Source organism: Schistocerca americana, chromosome 1 (genome assembly GCF_021461395.2).
Source record: "Schistocerca americana isolate TAMUIC-IGC-003095 chromosome 1, iqSchAmer2.1, whole genome shotgun sequence".
NCBI lineage: Eukaryota > Metazoa > Arthropoda > Insecta > Orthoptera > Acrididae > Schistocerca > Schistocerca americana.
The window spans coordinates 61,087,020-61,108,180 of NC_060119.1; the positions used below are offsets into that span (position 1 = coordinate 61,087,020).

General features: G+C 40.7%; 1 protein-coding gene across 3 annotated transcripts in view; it reads left to right on the forward strand.

Annotated features, from left to right (window-relative positions):
* The window catches only part of LOC124547995 (anaphase-promoting complex subunit 1), a 374,510-nt gene that overhangs the window by 144,445 nt on the left and 208,904 nt on the right, over positions 1 to 21,161 (forward strand). For all 3 annotated transcript variants that reach the window (XM_047125147.1, XM_047125148.1, XM_047125149.1), the window contains one exon: positions 16,794 to 16,943. In XM_047125147.1, coding sequence (XP_046981103.1) covers positions 16,794 to 16,943 — 150 coding nt within the window. The remainder of the gene's footprint in view (positions 1 to 16,793; positions 16,944 to 21,161) is intronic.

Sequence of the window (21,161 nt, forward strand, 5' to 3'; positions counted from 1 at the left end):
ATTTTTCCCACGTGGAATGTTTCCCTCTATTATATTCAGACCTTGTCATTTTACGTATGTGATCCTCTTCTGCCTTCACCTTTTCATCTCTCAAAGCTGCCCATTCATCATGTGATGTAACATGTCGTTTTGAATATTGTAATGTGTGACCTACTGTTTACCTGATAAACTGATGATCACAACCTTTGAAAATTTTATTTGGTAGTGAGTTTTGGATCATGTACTGTTGGAAAGTTTGTTATTATTTGTGCATGTATGCTAGCTTTTAAGGACGCCGTGCGTCTTCCAGATTGGGCAGTGATGGTGGATTTGCTACACATTCTGGTACCTGCTGGTGGGGCAGTAATTCCATGGAGCCATTTCCTGGCTCAGGAAAGCAAGGCACCATAGAACAGTGTGGCTCCCATGGGCCCAGCACTTGTCTGCTGGGATGGTGCACCTGGGGTTCCTGAGCTGGGGACTGTTAAGCGCTGCTGGTCCTCTATCACACAAGCTCTGGGTATGCTTCAGCAACCACTGTTCAATGTGGCAGTGGAATGTTGTGCGTTACGGGGAACGTGGCAGTGGAATATTGTGCGTTACGGGGAACAGAGATCGTAGTTTGACCGCTCGGATCGCAAGGATGATAAAAACATCTATTAAAGAAATCTCAGTATCAAGGTGTGCTGTGCGCTGACTCAGTGGAATAGTCATTAGCGAGCAACCTTTGGGATATCTGCCGCACCTCAGTTCTATAAAGTTTACAAAGGCATGTGGGGCTCAGTCTAGGTGGGGCTGCTGGTAGGATCCAATGCGCAATCTAACCCAAAAGGGCTCCTGTAACCAGTCCTCCTGATTCAGAAATTATTGAGAGTGCTGCCATTTACAGGAACATAGCACATGTTGCTGACCAGAATGTGTTTTTAATAGCCAAATGGAAAGAGGGCAGTTTTTAGAAAGTTCCATCTTTCTGTATCCAGAGTGGTTTAGAGGGTATCTGTAGCACTTTAAAATCTATCAACTGCTTGAAAAATGGGACCCTGTTGATAGAAACATCTGTTTCTCTAGAAGTAAAGAACCTCCAGACAGCTCAATGCTTCTGGGAGTATGCAATCGAAACTGAACTGTGCAACACCTTGGACTACAGCAAAGGCGTTGAGTTATGCAGAGATAAGGCCAATGTTCCCAAAGAGGAACTAAAAGCTGAGTGGGCCAAAGAAAGCATTGTTGATGTACAAAACATCGTGAATAGTGTGGATGGTGACCTGATCAAATCAGACACATTTAAACTTACTTTTAACAGAGAAACTTCCAGAGCTTGTTAAGGCAGGTTTTCTTTGCCTAAGCATGCAACCTTATTTTCTCAACCCATTGCATTGTTTTAAATGCCAGTGCTTTTGGCATACTACTCTAGGTTGTAGGGGAAAAGCCACTTCTGGCAAAACTGGTAAGGCCACCCATGAAAGAGTTGGTTGTTCATCTCCTCTGAAGTGTTCAAGTACTCTAAGGATCATCCTGTCTGGATTAGGGACTGCAGTGTCTTCCTTGAAGAAAGGAAGCTGTAGGAGATAAAAATGAGTAAGTGCATCCCACATGGTGAAGCCAAATAAATCTAAAAGGCCATGCAGCTACCCACGTTCGCTGCCTGTTTTGCTTCAGTTCTCCAACAGCCAGTGCAAAATATCATTGCTGCTACACAAATGGAGGTTGCTAGTGTCAGCATTAGTACTTGTGTTTTGACACAATTCATGCGTACTGCTGCAGTTATTTCAAACTCCGTACCTCCCCCTTCAACATTAGAAAAGTTGGTGGTTGCCACCGTTGTGGAGGTCCCTGCCCTTGCAAGAGTTCAGTCTGGTCCACTGTCCAGCAGTGGCACTACCACAGCCATGGTTGTGGCTCCAAAGCGTCCACTGTCCAGCAGTGGCACTACCACAGCCATGGTTGTGGCTCCAATGCCTGCCCAGGGTAGAAAACCAAAGCCAAAGGCAAAGAATCAGGTCCTGCCGGAGACGGGAAGTAGGCAATCTGATGATGTTGACGTCTCTCTCTCTCTCTCTCTCTCTCTCTCTCTCTCTCTCTGACATCTCTCACAGTTTGTCTTTGGAACCAGTAACTGATGAACCTTGATGTTGCATAGGACACTCGTCTCACTCCAATACCAAGACTCCACCCTCTACAGCCTCCCCTACCTGGCAGAAAGACAGGATGAGATTGCAACCCCACGATAAATGGCTCCCATACCACAATGGAACATTGATGGGTTCAGGACATGTGAAGGAACTGAAACTCCTAGTTCAGGTATGCCCACCTGTGCTTGTGTTTGCAGGAAACACATTTTAAAGCATGTAATGCTCCTGTACTCCAGGGCTATACACTTCATTGTTAGGATGATCTGAATGGGGGTCAGGTCAATAGAGGAGTTGCTGTGTTTGTCAGTAACACACACCACTCCTCTGTTCTCTCCTCGGCTACAGACCTACAAGCAATAGCCATTGCAGTTCATGTGGGTCAAAAAATGTCTTCGCATCGGCCATAGTTCTCTAACACTTGGCTTCTTGCTCCGGCGACATGACTGTGCAATGGGTAGTGCTTGTGGCATACAGGTCACTGTGTGCCATGTTTATAGGCTGTGTTTCTTGTTCAGATCAGAAGGAAGTGGCCAGTTTGCTGGTAGGTCTACCCTCTATTTTAAATGACGTTGAAATGAATGTGGTTAGAGTTTCAAGTTTTTGTTATCTGTCCAACTTCTTTCAAAAAAATTTAGGGAACTGTTCTTAACATGTTGAGAGGTGACTAGCTCATCCATTCTGTTTGTAGGTAGTCAGCCAGTCAAATTTCTCTGTGGCATTGCTGTAGCTTCTCTGCCATTTCTTTTATGTTTTCATCCTAGATATAGCACCTTTCGTAATTTTTCCTTTGTTTTACTGTGTGTGAGATGGAGCGATTGTGTGGGTCGACGCAAGTGAGGTAGGGGTGAAGAAGTGAGTGAATGTCACTTTGTAGGTTTACTCCACTTGGCATTTTGACATTTTTAAACCTTTTAAACACATTTGTTTCTTTTAATATATGTAAGGACACTGATAACCTGTCATTCTGGAAACATCCCCCAGGTTGTGGCTAAGCCATGTCTCCACAATATCCTTTCTTCCAGGAGTGATAGTAGTTCTCAAGGTTCGCAGAAGAGCTTCTGTGAAGTTTGGAAGGTAGGAGACGAGCTACTGGGAGAATTGAAGCTGTGAGGATGGGTCGTGAGTCGTGCTTGGGTAGCTCAGCTGGCAGAGCACTTGCCTGCGAAAGCAAAGGTCCCGAGTTCGAGTCTCAGCCCGGCACACAGTTTTAATCTGCCAGGAAGTTTACACATTAACAACTTCAGAGAAAAATACTCTCACTATTCTACTGTATCCCATTCTCCTGTTTCTGTAAAATGTTACCTAATGCTTCCTTTGGAACTCTTAATATTCTCTGGTTCTGCCAAATTATCCAGTACCCATCCCCGTAATTGCCTACCTTTTTGAAATTTCTTAAGTTTTAATCTAAGCTCATAACCAATAAAGTATGATCAGAGTCCACATCTGCCCCTGGAAATGTCTTACAGTTTAAAATGTCATTTTGAAGTCTCTTCCATACCATTATACTGTATTATCAGTCTGAAACCTTCCAGTGTCTGCTGGTTTCTTCCATGTATACAACCTTGTTACATGATTCTTAAACCAAGTGTTAATTATGATTGAATTATGCTCTGTGTTAAGTTCTACCAGGTGCCTTCCTGTTTCATTTCTTTCCCCCAGTCCTTACTCTACGACTGTTTTTCCTTCTCTTTGTTTTGCTACTATCAAATTGAAGTCTCCCACAACAATAGAATTTTCCTCTCCTTTAGCTATCTGAATTATTTCTTTTTCCTCATCCTGCATTCTTTCAATCTCTTCATATGCAGAACTAGTTGCTGAATAAACTTGTACCACTGTGGTGGGTTTTGGCTTTGTGTCTGTCTTGCCTACAGTAATACATTCACTGTGCTGTTCCTAGTAGCTCACCGACATTCCTACATTCCTATTTTTTAAATTCATTATTAGATCTTCTACTGTGTTTCCCCTATTTGCTTTTGTGTTAATAACAGTGGTCTCACCCATGCAGAAGTCCTATTCTTCCTGCCTTCGCAGTTGACTAATTCCCATTATATCTACCTTCAACCTGTTCATTTCCAATTCTAAATTCTATAACCACCCCACCCAATTAACAGGTCCTGCCTTCCATGCTCCAACATGTGGAATGCCAGTTTTGTTTTTCTTGATGAAAATATCCTCTTGAGTAGTCCCCGCCCAAAGATCGGAGTGGGGGAGAATTCTGCCTCCAGAATATTTTACCCAAGAAGGTGCCACTATCATTTAACCATACATGCAGTATAAAACTGCATCCACTTGGGGAAAATAGTTTCAGCCATTTGCTGCTCTAGCGTAAGAAGACCATGTTGGCTGACGTTACAAATAGCCCAAGTCAGTAAAGACCAAAAAAGATCAAATAGGGGAAATAGTTTGTGTAGTTGCAAATTTTTGTACAGTGGCAGGAATGGATGGCATGAACAAAATCTAAAAATCCTGACAGGTGGGGTGTGAGTGAGGGGGTCGCATTGAAAGATCATTCTTTTATGTTTTTCGTGAATAACTCAAAAACTGTTGCTTCTAGCAAAAATGTTTCCCAGTACAAATTTAATCTACGTTAAATTGCTTATGAAAAGGGCCTATTCATTTTTTCTCATAGTCTAACACACTATGTGATCAAAAGTATCTTGACACCTGGCTGAAAATTACTTACCAATTCGTGGTGCCCTCCATCGGTAATGCTGGAATTCAATATGGTGTTGGCCCACCTTGGCCTTTACGATAGGTTCCACTCTGGTTGGATACGTTCAATCAGGTGTCGGAAGGTTTCTTGGGGAATGGCAGCCCATTCTTCACGGAGTGCTGCACTGAGGAGAGGTATCGATGTTGGTCAGTGAGGCCTGGCACGAAGTTGGCATTCGACAACATCCCGAAGGTGTTCTGTAGGATTCAGGTCAGGACTCTGTGCAAGCCAGACCATTACCGGGATGTTATTGTCGTGTAACCACTCCACCACAGGCCGTGCATTATGAACAGGTGCTTGATCATGTTGAAAGATGCAATTGCCATCCCCAAATTGCTCTTCAACCGTGGGAAGCAAGACGGTGCTTAAAACATCATGCGCCACGCGAAACAACAAGGTGTGCAAGCCCTCTCCATGAAAAACACGACCACACCATGACACCCCTGCCTCTGAATTTTACTGTTGGTAAGACATATGCTGGCGGATGACGTTCACTGAGCATTCGCCATACCCACACACTGCCATCGGATCGCCACGTTGTGTACCGTGATTCGTCACTCCACACAATGTTTTTCCACTGTTCAGTCGTCCAATGTTTATGCTCCTCACACCAAGCGAGCCGTTGTTTGGCATTTACCGGCATGCTGTGTGGCGTATGAACAGCCACTTAACCATGAAATGTTAGTTTTCTCACCTCTCACCTAACTGTTATAGTACTTGCAGTAGATCCTGATGCAGTTAGGAATTCCTGTGTTCCTGTATGATGGTCTGGATAGATGTCTGCCAATTATGCAATATGATCCCCTTCAACTGTCGGCGGTCTCTCTCAGCCAGCAGATGAGATTGGCCTGTACGTTTTTGTGCTGTACGTCTCCCTTCACATTTCCACCTCACTATCACATTAGAAACAGTGGACCCAGGGATGTTTAGGAGTGTGAAAATCTCGCGTACAGACGTATCACACAAGTGACAGCCAATCACCTGACCACGTTCGAAGTCCGTGAGTTCTGCGGAGTGCCCCCTTCTGTTCTCTCATGATGTCTAATGACTACTGAGGTTGCTGATGTGGAGTACCTGGCAGTAGGTGGCAGCACAATGCACCTAATATGAAAAACGTATGTTTCTGGGGGTGTTCGGATACTTTTGATCACATAGTGTAGTTCCCACGTTGCAAGGATGAACAAATCACAGATTATTAAAAGTAATGTTTTAATGGCAAAAAATTAATATTCTTTGCTAAATCAAGTCAGTTAAGAACAAATTATTTAATATGTGTACCACATCTATGTGCAGCAGAGCCATCCATTAGGATAAATTGTGTTCTGGGGATGTAGAAGGGTGGCCTGGGGGGGGGGGGGGGGGGGGGGGGGGGGGGGTTGATGCTTGAGGTAAGGCAGGTGATCGGATTGTGCGCTTATACTTTCCACCTTTGTAGGTCTGCAAACTGAAGAGTGAGCAGGCAAGTCCCTGCTCTCTCCACCCCACTACATTGTAACAAGCAACTACAGAGTGTTTCACAAAGTTATACTGACTGTTTCACAGCTTGCCTTATGAATCATTGGTGACGGCAGTGCACAGTTGCCCACAGGGAATGTTTATTTTGCACAAAGTGCGTTAATACTGTATGGAATACATATCCCTTAATACAACTGCATTGCACTTAGCTGTGACATACACATTCCGTATTTGTTCTTAACCCACTTCATTTAACAATAACAGTTAATTTTATGCCATTAAAACACTGTTTTTAATAATCTGCAAGTTTTGTATCCCCTGCAGTGTGGAAACTTATTAGTCCTAGGGAAAAAATGAATAGGATATTTATTGAAGGAAATATAATGTAGATCAATTTTGTAATGGGAAACAAGTTTTACTAGAATCTGCAGTTTTAAAGCTGTTCAAGACAAACATAAATCAACCTTTCAATGTCTGCCTAGCCCGTCGCTCACACCCCTCTGGTCAAGATTTTTAGTATGTTGTTCGTGGTACTGCTTCCTATCACTGTACTCTTCATTTAATAACAAAATTTGGAAAATGCTGATGAAACAAAGGCTGTTCCACTCTCAGTTCAAAAGAGAATGTGCAAGTGTTGACAGGCAAAATTTAGTAGAGAGGCACATGTCTAAAAAGATTGATGCACGAGGTGTACAACAACTACCACTGTCTTACCTTAGCAAAAGGTCTTGCCAAGAACCTCAGGAAATTCTGGTCATAAATAAAATTGCTAAGCGAGTCAGAGGCTTCTGTCCAGTCACTCATTGACCAGTCTGGTGTGGCAATATAGATTAACAAAGGAAAGATGAGGTTTTAAATTTCATGTGTAAGAAATTGTTCATACAGTAGAATTGTACAAACAAACCTTCATCTGACCATTGCACAGTCTCCCATACGGAGGAAGCATTCCTGGTGTAGAGAAGTGACTGAAAGATTTCAAAACAAATAGGTCGCCAGGTCTGGATCGAATCCCAGTTTGGTTTTGCGAAGTGTATTCTGTGGCATTGGTCCTTTAGCTTGCGTTTACTGCAAATCTCTTGCCCAGCCCAAAGTCGCAAATGACTGGGAAAAAGCACAGGTGAGGCCTGTGTATGAGAAGGATAAAAGAATGGACCCACAAAATTACAGACCAATATCCTTAATATTGATTTGCTGCAGAATTCTTGAACATATTCTCAGTTTGGCTGTAATACACTTCCATGAGATTGAAAAGCTTCTGTCCACAAATCAGCATAGAGTTAGAAAACATTGCTTGTGCAAAACCATGTCTCACACGATATCCTGTGAACTATGGATGAAGGGCAGCAGGCAGATTCCATATTCGTAAATTTCTGAAAAAGTATTTGAACAGTGCCCCACTGCAGACTGTGAATGGAGGCACAAGCATATGGAATAAGTTCCCAGATATGTGAGTAGCCTGAAGACTTGTTACGTAATAGGACCCAGTACATCGTCCTCTATGGCGGATGTTCATCAGAGATGAGGGTTTCATCAGGAGTGCCCCAGGGTGGTGTGACAGGACATTGTTATTCTCTATGTACATAAATGTTTTGGCAGACAGGGTGAGGAGCAATCTGATCATCGTTGAATGACTGTTGGAATATACAAGATGACTTGGACAAAATTTAGAGGTGATGTGAGGAATGGCAGCTAGATTAAACATAGAAAAATGTAAGTTATGCGATTGATTAGGAAAAACAATCCTGTAATGTTTGAATACAATATTAGTTTTGTGTTGCTTGACTTGGTCACATTGATTAAATATATAGGTGTAAAGTTGCAAAGCGAAATAAAATGAAATGAGCATGTAAGGATTGCAGTAGAAAAGTAAAATTGTCAACTTCAATTTATTTGGAGAATTTAGGGAGAAAATGGTTGTCTGCCAGGGAGACCATGCATAAACACTAGTGCGACTCATTCTTCAGTGGTGTTATATTGTTTTGGATCCCCCCCATATTGAATTAAATTTACATACACATACAGGGAGCCTCCCTGTTTACCTTTCCCCTGTCGCTTCATAACCTGGGTTGTGAGTAACTGAATCCACTTTCCCTTCTTCCCCTTTTTTCCTCTCTCTCCTCCCTGACAAAGGAACAAAGTTCCGAAAGCTAGGATACGTAAATTTTCTGTTCTGTTTTGTGTATCTATCGGCTATACTGAGCTGAGGTAAGTACTGGCCAGCCTCTCTATCTCTTTGTTAGTGACTGTATTATGAAAAGGATAGATTGCTACTCACCATATAGAGGAAATGCTGAGTCACAGACAGGCACAGCAAAAAGATTGCCATACATTGTAGCTTTTGGCCAAAAGTCCTCCTCCTGAAGTAGATCTCACACACACACACACACACACACACACACACACACACACACACACAGAGTCAGTCCAGCCTCAGTGGCCAGGGACAGTAGTCATGTGTGTGAGAGTTGTGCTTGTATGGATGTGTGTGTGTTTTCTATTTCAGAAGAAGGCATTTTGGTCGTAGCTTAAATGTATAGCAATCTTTTTGTTGTGCCTGTCTGCGACTCAAGAGTCTCTTATATATGGAGAGTAGCAGTCTATCCTTTTCTTAATACTGACATTATCAAAATACAATCCATATAGCAGCTGGTCAACATAAATGATGACCACTTTGTAATGAAGACCGTTGGCAGCATATTTTTTTGGTTATGTGCCAGCAACCCTGGTATGGTTCAAGCCGTGTCAGAAACCCATTACTGAGCCCTCGACACCAGAACTTAAATCCGTATCATTCAGATTAGCCTTAAATAAACTGCTTTGTCCCATACTGCCAAAATAATGTACCACATTTTTGTCAACTAAATGGTCTTGCATTTGAGTTGTATGTACTCTGGATTTTTAATTTATCATGCTTATAAGGGAGTGAACCTGTCAGTGCCGTCAAGTTCATCATTGTTGCAGACATGGGTATTTGACATAATGAACTTGAAGCTGTCCCTGAATATTGCATTAGAAACTGAAATGGTGTGTACATCAGATGACATCTTTCAGTACATGAAATTTGTTGATAAGACTAAATAACCACAAAGAAGAAAAATAGCTGGGAAACACTTCATTTTTTTCATTTGGGTGCAGTGAATTTTCTTGGTGTTCCATAAGCGACTGTACCTGTTAACATGGAAGGCAAGGAAGCTCTACTTTTTGAACAATCAGTACCTGCATCATTAATCTGACATTAATCTGAAGGGACAAATTTGGAAATTGTACATTGTTAGACAAATTATTATGGCAAATTATGGTTGGAGCTTTCAGCCGTGTTGGTAGAACATCAGACAATGGAAACTCCATAAAGGAATGCAATCATTGCACAGCTTTTTATATTGGTATGACTACCAACTAGCTGTCCACCAGGATGAACGGCCACTGCCAAACTGTGGTCAAGGGCAAAGTGGATCACTCTGCGGCACAACGTGCATCTGAACGTAACACAATTGATTTCAATGGCTGCTTCACTACCTGAGCCATCTGGATCCTTCCCTCCACCTCCAGCTTTTCTGAAGTGTGAGGATGGAAGTTATCCTTATAACACATCCACCTCTCCCCTAATAAGCCCGGCCTCATCCTTTAGTAACATATCATCTCCTCCTCATACTCATCTCCCACACTGTTTGTTTGCAGCCCTCTGCCAACAATTCTGCCTGTCTTTCCCCACTCCTCTCCTTTTTTTTCCCCCTAGCTCCCTGCCCAACAACCTCCTGAGTCTGTGCCTGTTGGCAGTCCTGCACACTCCCTCAGACAGCATTCATCTCTCTCCCCACCCATACACACTATCCCTTCTCCTTCTCCGCCTCCTCTGCTTCTGTCTCTATGATTGCTGTTTGCATCCCAATTGATGTTGTATTCCAACCTGAGATGCTGGAATTGGCGGTCTTGTGTGTGTGTGTGTGTGTGTGTGTGTGTGTGTGTGTGTGTGTGTGTCTTTTACCGATGAAGGCTATGACCGAAAGCCTTATGTGAGTGTCTTTTAATTGTGCCTGTCTGCAACTTGGCATGTCTTCTTTACGATAAGTGCCAATCTGTCTTTTCCTACATTGTTGGTAGAACATCATCAATATTTGGAACTTCTTCATCACCAGAGATGTCTGTCAAATCATCTGTAGTATTGGTGTGTGGTAACATACCAACATCCAAACCATTTTCAGACATGCCATTATCAGTACTCCCCAGTGTTTCAAGAAGTTTGTCTAACATTACAGCAAGAGAAATGTTCGAAAACATTATATCTGATTTGTGCATGCATAAAGCTAATGCCATTCTAGAAGTATGTGTTCAAACAAACTGTCACTGATGTATAATGCATGCAAATATCCATATTATCCTATACTATTTAATGACATTTTGAGAAAATGTGTGAACAATATTTTTCTAATATATATAAGCACAGAGAAGTTATGCTTACCTTTCAACTAGAAAGTCAGGCCTTTAATCTGTTTTCATCAGGCCAAGTTTCCTCACACACACAGAATAATGCTGACTCAACAATGAAATCTAAAGGCTGTTTTAAACAATGGTATTGGTCAGTTGATGAAGGGTGTACCAGCGCCGTCTGTTGGAAGGTAGAAAAAAGTAGTAGTATAAGAAATGTTAAGCTCCTCTGCAAAAGTCCTTCCTGACTGCCAACAACCACGTCTGGTTGACAGTGTTAACACCTTTTGATTATTCTTCCTGTTGTGCATTCAGATGTGACGTGGCCAAACTTGTTGCAACTGGAGCATCTCTCTCCCTTGCTCTTGCGATTCCAGTCACTTTACCAGTGGTAGCACAGTTGAAATACTTTCTGTTAGGATCCCAAATGCACATGCTGTGTTTGTTACTTGTGTCTTTATCATCTCTGTTACTGGAATTCCTGAAATTTTCATTGCTGTAGCTTTTTTTGTTTCATTTTGGAATGACTTCACAGATCTTTTGTAATTTTGTAATGAATATTTTTTTCCCTTAAACTCAGTGATGTAGCATGGATTTCTTCCATGTGGTGTGAGCCCTAAATTTGTCCCCCCCCCCCCCCCCCAAATTAAGCAAAAAATAAGTGAGACCTTTGACAATGCATAGCAATATTTGATTAATACTTATAATCATAAGATAGGGACATTAGAATTTATTTTCCATGTATAATTTTTGGAGTGTCTTACATACTTTCCATTATGCTGAACAGATTGTTTTCGAAGATTATTTATGTGGCTTTTTTGACAGTTTCAACAAAGAAAATATACACATTCATGCAGTGAGAGGTAAATATTTGCTACATCTGAACCTACAGGGCATGGGATTTCATAGCAATAAATTATGCTGTATAATAATCCTTTATCAGCAGGATCTTAGTAGGCATTTCTATCACCCATTGCACAACATACATTCAGTCCGTGTATGGACAGGCTCACAAGTGTGGTGAATTTGCAATTGATATTAGATAGAAAATAATATTAATGATTAGTCATGCCAGGAAGTGACACAGAGTGCTAGTAGCAGAAGAGAGCTTATGCTGGGGTGGAAGCCAGTCAATCTGTTACCAGAGCACTTGGTCAAAACATTTACTCTAAAATGAAAGTCCTCCAGAATAGAGATTTAGAGGACCTAATAAGAAACCCTTGTGGAATCTAGAGCAAAGGCAGACATCCTAAGACATCTTATGGAATATTGGGACAGATGGCAGATTTTTTATTTTGCAGCTATGATTCTCGAGGGTGAGTGATTACGTATTAACTTAATGGACTTACCTGTAGCTAGGGCTAATATCAGTGGCTTAGTGGTGGTGATGGAATATCCTTGTGCACCAATTTAAAGTGAAACTTGTAAGTATTTATAGAATGTCAGTATAGATGTAATTAACGTTCCATTTAGGGAGTGGGATGTAATTACTTTGCATAATGGAATAGTGTGTGTCTCATGTCACTTTGAACACAGGGATGAGGGCAGCAAACGTTCTGTTGGATGTCGTGAAAACAGGAAAAGGAATGTCACAATTTCACTACGTTGTGAATTTTTTCATCTCTAATGTCCTAGGTATCTTGTCCATCAGATAACAATGAAACCAAATAAAGTTTTACTATTGACATCAAAATCATGAATCTTGTATGTGTTGTTGTAGTCTTCAGTCCAAAGATTGGTTTGAAGCAGCTCTCTATGCTACTCTATCCTGTGCAGGCCTCTTCATCTCAGAATAACTACTGCAATGTGCAGCCTTCTTAATCTGCTTACTGTACTCATCTCTTGATCTCCCTCTACAATTTTTACCTCCCACACTTGCCCTAGTACTAAATTGGCACCGAGCGAGGTGGCACAGTGGTTAGCACACTGGACTCGCATTCGGGAGGACGACGGTTCAATCCCGTCTCCGGCCGTCCTGATTTAGGTTTTCCGTGATTTCCCTAAATCGTTTCAGGCAAATGCCTTTGAAAGGGCACGGCCGATTTCCTTCCCAATCCTTCCCCAACCCGAGCTTGCGCTCCGTCTCTTATGACCTCGTTGTCGACGGGACGTTAAACACTAACCACCACCACCACCACTAAATTGGTTATACCTTGTTGTCTCAGAGTTCCTTCTTTTAGTCATTTTGTACCACAGATTTCTTGTATCCCAAAATCTACCCAGTACCTCTTCATTATTTGCATGGTCTATCCATCTAAGCTTCAGCATTCTTCAGTAGCAGCACATTTGAAAAGCTTCTATTCTGTTCTTCTCTAAACTGTTTATCATCCATATGGGGCTGCACTCCAGACCAATATCTTCAGAAAAGACTTCCTAACACTACATTCATTGTCAACAAATTTCTCTCATTCAGAAATGCTTTTCTTGCCATTGCCAGTCCATGTTTTATATACTTTCTACTTCGGCCGTCATCACTTATTTTGCTGCTTAAATAGTAAAGCTTGTCTACTACTTGTACTGTCTCATTTCCTAATCCAATTCCCTCAGTATCACCTGATTTAATTTGACTACATCCATTATCCCTTTATTTCATCTTATATCCTCCTTTCAAGCCCCTGTCCAATCCGTTCAACTGCTCTTCCAAGTCTTTTGCTGTCTCTCACAGCATTAAAATGTCCTCGGCAAATCCCCAAGTTTTTATTTCTTCTCCCTGAACTTTAATTCCTACTCCAAATTTTTCTTTGGCTTTGTTTACTGCTTGCGCAATGTACAGATTGAATAACATTGGGAATAGGCTACAACCCAGTCTTACTCCCATCTCAACCAAAACTTCTCTTTCATGCTCCTTGACTCTTATAATTGCTGTCTGGTTTCCATACAAGTTGTAAATAGCCTTTCGCTTCCTGTATCTTACTTCTGCTATCTTCAGAATTTCAAAGAGAATATTCGAGTCAACACTGTCAAAAGCTTTCTCTAATTCTACAGATGCTATAAATGTAGGTTTGCTTTTCATTAGTCTATCATGTAAGATAAGTCGTAGGGTCAGTATTGCCTCGTGTGCTCCTCAAATTGATCTTCCCCATGGTCAGTTTCTACTAGTTTTCCGTAAGAGTTCGTGTTAGTATTTTGCAACCATAGCTTATCAGACTGATAGTTCTGTAATATTCACACCTGTCAGCATCAGCTTTCTGTGGCAGAATGCAACATTGTAATTGTGTGTTTTAATTTCTTGGCAAATCTGTAAGTGTCTTTGTGTTGTCCCTTACAGAAAACACATGTTACACGAGGATGTAAGACCTCACTTTGTAAACCCTAGAATATGTTCACAAGTGAACTTGAAACACAGTAATCACCCCGAACGTATTCAGCGTCAGCAAGAAGTCTCTTAGTTCACAGAAGCACTAACTTACCTTATATTGACTGTAAAATGCGTACAAAGAATTGTGGGGGGGTGGGGGAGATCTGTGATACTGGCTCTATTTCATATGAGTTCCAAATAAAACGTCTTTCTTAAATTAAAATTTTATTCTGCACGTTTTTTGCATCACACCAAAATAACTAGATTTGTTAATCTCGCTGTGGACATTGTATATCTAAAATAATTTGTAATAAGTTTCAATGTAGAGAAGATTCTCTCACAACTAGCATTACTTACGACAGCTGTGAGGAATGTTCTATATGCTATAACTATATTTTGTTTCCCTTCTTCAAATTTGGACTCAAAATAAACTTTAAGAAATCCATCGACCTGGAATCAATAAGTTCTTTCATACAGCCTGTTACAGTTATGAATGCTTGTAATTGCTCATGCACTAAGCTTAAACTCTTCTCATGCAGGCCTTAAGGGAGGCATATTTTTCAGCCACTTTTTTGAGTTGCTGGAACTTTTCTCGAATTTCAGCAGTTTCTCTATTTAACGAAGAACAACATTTTTCATTTTAAATCATCTTCATGTGACAAGCTCACATCTCTACTTCCATCATTAGAAATGTACTGCCTCCTAATTTGTTTTGGAAATTCAACAGAAATGCAAGATTCTTCACACAAGCATTTAGCCTATCTTATAGCCTTGTCAATGAATTCCGATCACTTCTCTTCCAACACAGTTTGTAAAATGATTGCTTTCTGAGCCCATTGACCTCAGTGAATTCTGCCATTTGCAAATAATTTCAGGCATCATTCACATCATGTGGCACCGGTTGCCAGAGATCCAGGAAACATAGAAATGACAATATTATGAAAAGAATAGTTGCTACTCACCATTAGTGAAGATGCTGAGTCACAGATAGACACAACAAAAGGACTGTCAGAACGTAAGCTTTTGGCCAACAAGGCCTCCATCAGAAACAGGCAGCGCACGCACGCATGCACGTGCGCGCACGCGCCCACACACACACACACACACACACACACACACACACACACACACAACCAAAATTATTTTTGTACAATCTTTTTATTGTGCCTCTCTGTGACTTAGCATCTCCATTCTTTGGTGATTAGCAATTATTATTTTCATAATATTGTCATATTCTGTTCTGGATTTTCCATTGTTTCATTTAAACAGAGAAATGAAAATGATAGCATCCTGGCTAACAGAGTTTCTGCATTGTTTCGTATGTTGAAGCTTTCGACTGTTTCTCTTAGCTTTTGTAGGACTGTAAAAATTTATTTGTAATCATTTTGTGAGCTGTTTACTTCATTTCCTTGTGTGCTTCAATGTGTACCCTGAGTACTCTTCAAATTCTGGGGCAAAAGCTAGGCAATCTGTTACTACAGCACTTACTGACTGAAACATTCAATCAAAAATGAATGTCCTCCAGACTAGAGATTGAGAGGAACTAGTAAGAAACCCTTGCGGAGTCTAGAGCACAGGTAGACATCCTATGGGATTTGGGGAACTGGTGGTAAATTAGATTTATGTATTTATTTGAATTTTCAGCTTTTGTTTTCTGGAGTGAATGACTACATATTAAAATTTGAGGAAATTTAGAGCAAAAGTGATCCAGGTAATAAATAATATGTCAGATTCAAAATACTTCAACTATTTTGCAGGGCATCATACTTTGAGTCTTCAGCTGGTTGATTGCAACCCTTGAGTAGTTTGGAACAATCATTCAGCAAAATGTTAAATTGTAAAATTTTTCAAAAATGATTTTGGTGGAGAGAGACTGATAAGTGACGGAGACATGTTTTTTCAACTTTTGTAGAGGTAAAATGAGCAAGAAAAAATAACTTGGGAAAGTTTTGGAGTTCTTAAAAAAACATGAACAAAAAAGAGGACTAATTGTTAGACTTTATATACTTCGTTCACGTGCTTATTACAATTCTTTTATCATCCTGTTGTAATGAACAAAGTTTTTTTTTTACATCCATTTAGATCTTATTTAAGATCAACAGTGTTGTACTGAAAGCATTTAACAAAGTAAATAATATTGTATGAATTACTTTGAACTATATTTGCAAGGTGAGACTTTTTTTAGACAACTTTCCAGTCATACAAGATATAAACCTCCGGTCCTGATATGTCGTGCTTCAAAGTGGCTGTAAAAGGCAGTTTCTTCACAAGTTATGAAGATTCTATTTTTCCAAAAAGTCTTCCCATTTGTGTAGCAAAATATCCTACAATGTTGGACATTTCCAGACCTTGTTGGTGGTCTACATGTATTCAATCTATGCACGCGTCTTCGATTTGGTAATTACTTGAAAGCAATGACAAAAATGCATGAATGTATTTTATGGGCAACTTGAGCTCACAGTAAAATCCACTTTGATGGTTAGAAATGTGATTCAAGGTCACTTGACCTGGAGGAAGGAGGGGGAAAGAAAAATCACTTGCCAACAAAGTGCATCCTTTGATGGTGCCTGTAGAGACTAAAGTTTTTATTTTATTTATTTATTTATATATTCATTTAATCTGATCTGATTTGGGCTGTCAGGTCCTCTCTTACATTAGACCAGGTTTCACACATACAGTACATTGATGATTTGAGTGTCTGAAGTGGCAACTGAACTGAGATAGACACCTATGTCTTAAGAAACAGGTATTGTACAAGCGTTAATTAATATTATGTATTTTGTCCTTACAGTTATGAACTGCTTGAAAGTGTTGAAGAATGTTCTTCAGAAGGATGTGGCAATGCAGCTACTGGTTCGCTGGTATGCTTCAAGAAATGCTCCTGGTTCACAAGACATAGCACCACAACAAGAATGGCAACTCTTTTTGGGTGTCCTTTTAGGTGATTGTGCATGATATTGTAAACTCTAATATAATGTTCATTTCATCAACATCTTTAGCTGAATACTGCATATTTCAGGTACTGTGACAAACATATTTGCAACTTAATGCAACATATTTCACCTATGAAACTGTTAGCTGTGTAAATGATTGATATTTATTTTGCATACAATGTGAAGTATTGGGAAATTAGAAGTTCACAAAACAAATAAGTAATATCAGGGGAAGGAGGAAGAATGATATTAGGTTGGGACATACCATTTATTGGAAGCCCACTCTCTGATTTGTATCTTCAGGCTGATGCCTGTCGTCATCCAGATCTGTGTGAAAGGATACTTCTTACATTGGTTCACAGTGCCCATGCTACCCATTTCCCTGAAAGGTTGTCAGCTGGATTAGCCAGCCTAGAAGTTTTCTTTCACCAGAATAAGTGTAGTGAAAGGTATCTCAGATGCAGGTTGTGTTATCAAACAACCTAAATTTGATGAATAATGAGAATTATGATGTGGCCCCTAAGTGTACAGCATTCTTTTCTTATGTTGATAGCATATACAAAAGTAATGGTCATTTTCTGAGGAAACACTTTTCATGCACTGTCTAAATTTAGGGCCCTTTTAAAGTTATAAAGTTATAACCCATTGCGAATGGAGCAAGGAGGGCGTAAAAAGCAGACCAGCACTAGCAAAAACGGCATTCCTGGCCAAGAGAAGTCTACTATTATCAAACATAGGTCTTAATATGAGGAAGAAATTTCTGAGAACATATATTTGGAGCACAGAATTGTGTGACTGTGAGACATGGACTGTGTGATTACCGGGACAGAAGATGAAACAAAAGATAATTGGAAGCATTTGAGATGTGGTGCTACAGAAGAACATTGAAAATTAGGTGGACTGTAAGGTAAGAAATGAGATGGTTCTCTGCAGAGATGACAAGGAAAAGGATTTATGGAAAAGAAGGAACAGGAAGGTGGTGTTGTTGTTGTGGTCTTCAGTCCTGAGACTGGTTTGATGCAGCTCTCCATGTCATTCTATCCTGTGCAAGCTTCTTCATCTCCCAGTACTTACTGCAACCTACATCCTTCTGAATGTGCTTAGTGTACTCATCTCTTGGTCTCCCTCTACGATTTTTACCCTCCACGCTGCCCTCCAGTGCTAAATTTGTGATCCCTTGATGCCTCAGAACATTTCCTACCAACCGGTCCGTTCTTCTTGTCAAGTTGTGCCACAAACTCCTCTTCTCCCCAATTCTATTCAATACCTCCTGATTAGTTATGTGATCTACCCATCCAATCTTCAGCATTCTTCTTGTAGCACCACATTTCAAAAGCTTCTATTCTCTTCTTGTCCAAACTATTTATCGTCCATGTTTAGAAACGACTTCCTGACACTTAAATCTATACTCGATGTTAACAAATCTCTCTTCTTCAGAAACACTTTCCTTGCCATTGCCAGTCTACATTTTATATCCTCTCTACTTCGACCATCATCAGTTATTTTGCTCCCCAAATAGCAAAACTCATTTACTACTTAAAGTGTCTCATTTCCTAATCTAATTCCCTCAGCATCACCTGACTTAATTCGACTACATTCCATTATTCTTGTTTTGCTTTTCTTGATGTTCATCTTATATCCTCCTTTCAAGACACTGTCCATTCTGTTCAACTGCTCTTCCAAGTCCTTTGCTGTCTCTGACAGAATTACAACGTCATTGGCAAACCTCAAAGTTTTTATTTCTTCTCCATGGATTTTGATACCTACTCCAAATTTTTCTTTTGTTTCCTTTACTGCTTGCACAATATACAGATTGAATAACATCGGGGAGAGGCTACAACCATGTCTCACTCCCTTCCCAACCACTGCTTCCCTTTCATGCCCCTCGACTCTTATTACTGCCATGTGGTTTCTGTACAAATTGTAAATAACCTTTCGCTCCCTACCAGGAAGGTAGGACATATATTAAAACATTGGGGAATGATTTCGATGGTTGTAGAGGGAGCTTTTTGAAGCTAAAAACTGTAGAGGAAGAAAGGGATTAGACACATCCAGCAAATAATTGAAGATGTAGGTTGGACATGCTACTCTGAGATGAAAAAGTTGGCATAGGAAAGAAATTCATGTGGGCCACATCAAACCAGTATAAAGACTGGTGACTTGACAGTTGTGGTGGAATGTGGTACGTCGGTCAGGCCATAACGACCCCTAAAGAATGATGGTATAGAGTGTAAGCGTTTCAAATGCTAACAACACAGAGAGTATGGTACACATTTTCAGTTATTGGGATAGTGCTATTAAGGGAGCTGTTGGGTTGAATACAAACAAAAGTTTGTGCTTAAGTTCCGCCTGGAATCTTGTCAAACAACTGGACAGAATTAGTACTACTTTCATTGTTAATTAATATTTCACTGTTGTTATCTTTGGTTTTGTGGTAGCACTATGTGTTAACAGTGTGTATTTCCACATATTCTGTCTTTTCGTTCATATCTGGCGTAGCCCCACACACCATGGGTTTAAGTCTCCTGTTTCATTTGCACATTGAAAATGGTGGTGTTCACGCATTGAAATATCAGCAGTTTTTGAGGAAGTTAACTACCTGCATTTTCATAAGTTATTTCAACATTTGATGTACAAGGAGGGGATCAAGTTCTAAATAAGAGACATTAAGTGTGATGTTAAGGTGATCAGTTATCAGGGAGGTAGTGGCTGTCCGTTGAGAATACTATCTACACTGCCTGACAAAAAGAAAGATGTGAAGCACCCAGAAGACATGGTCAGATGGCAGTGTACACATACACACTATTGGTGGAAAAGTACATGATTAGTGTTGCATTTCCCTGTAACAGGTAGAATGGTGACCAGAGTAGTGCACTAACATTGTTCATGTTAAGTATTATTACCAGGCCTAGTAGGGTATATAAGATGTGCGAACAGCATCAGCTGCTGAGTGATTGCTGTGAAGGACACAGAGATGCCGTGTACTTCTGCGAGACAGTGCTACCAGCACGTGACGAAGTTTGAAAGGGGAACCATTGTAGGTCTCTGTTTCGGTGGCTGGTTGAATCATGCAGTATCTAGATTTGTGGGGAATTAGGATTTGACAGTGGCCTAATATGAGACGACATGGGAATGTGAGGGCAGGCATACTTGTCAAAGCTCTGGTCAACTACGTGTGACCACTGCAAGGGAGGATTGTCATATTGTGCAACATGCCCATCTTAGCCCCTTCACATCTCCGTCTGTCATGTGAGAACAAGTAATGGAGTCTCTGCAATATTCTGTGTCATTCTAGACCATTGGTTGGAAAATAGCAGCAGCTGGATCAGAGAATTACCAGTGCATGTGTAAGATGTTGCTAATACCACAACACAAACAGCTGCATTTGGAGGGGTGCCATGACCAGGAAGCATGGACTGCTGATGAATGACATTACACTGCTCACGATAATTTTCATCGGCAAATATGGAGGCTGCCTGGGTAGTGGCCCCATTCTTCCTATGTTGTGGAGAGCAACAGAAGGGTTACTTCTGTTGTCAAATGTGGGATACCATCAGGGAAGGCTTCAAGTGATGCCTGATAGTGATTAAAGGAACTCTGACGCACAACAGTATGTCATGGGCATCTTGCATCTTCAAGTGTTACTTCTCATGTGAAAAGTCATGCTGCTATTTTTCAACAGGGTAGTGTTTGTCCGTGCTTGGCATGTATCTCTACGAACTGTCTGTGTGATGTTGGGGTACTCCCATGGCCAGCAAGATTCCTAGGTCTGCTCCTAATAGAACATATGTGGGTCCAGCTTGATTGTTAGCTCCATGCCCGAGCCTGTATCCAGTATATCAAGGACCAGTTACTACAGTTGTGGGCCAGCTTGCCTCAGGAGAGGCTACAACAGCTTTATGACACCTTTTCCAACCTAATCAGTGCATGCATCAGGCCTGAGGGGGGTGCATTGTCATACTGATAAGTGGGCTCAACTGCCAAAGTATTTGTAAAAGTGATTCAATGTTGTAACCACTGAAATAATCTCACACATCATCTCAGCCTGTGAAGTTGCATTTAGTTTCCTCCTCCCTGTCCCGGTGTTCCATAATTTTTATCAGGCATGTATTGTTAATAATTATCTCCATTTGGGAATTGAATCTTCAGCTCATGTATTGGTGGAAAACTTCCACATTTGCACTTACAATTCAAATATTGTAACATGTTTATGGCTATTGTTTTTG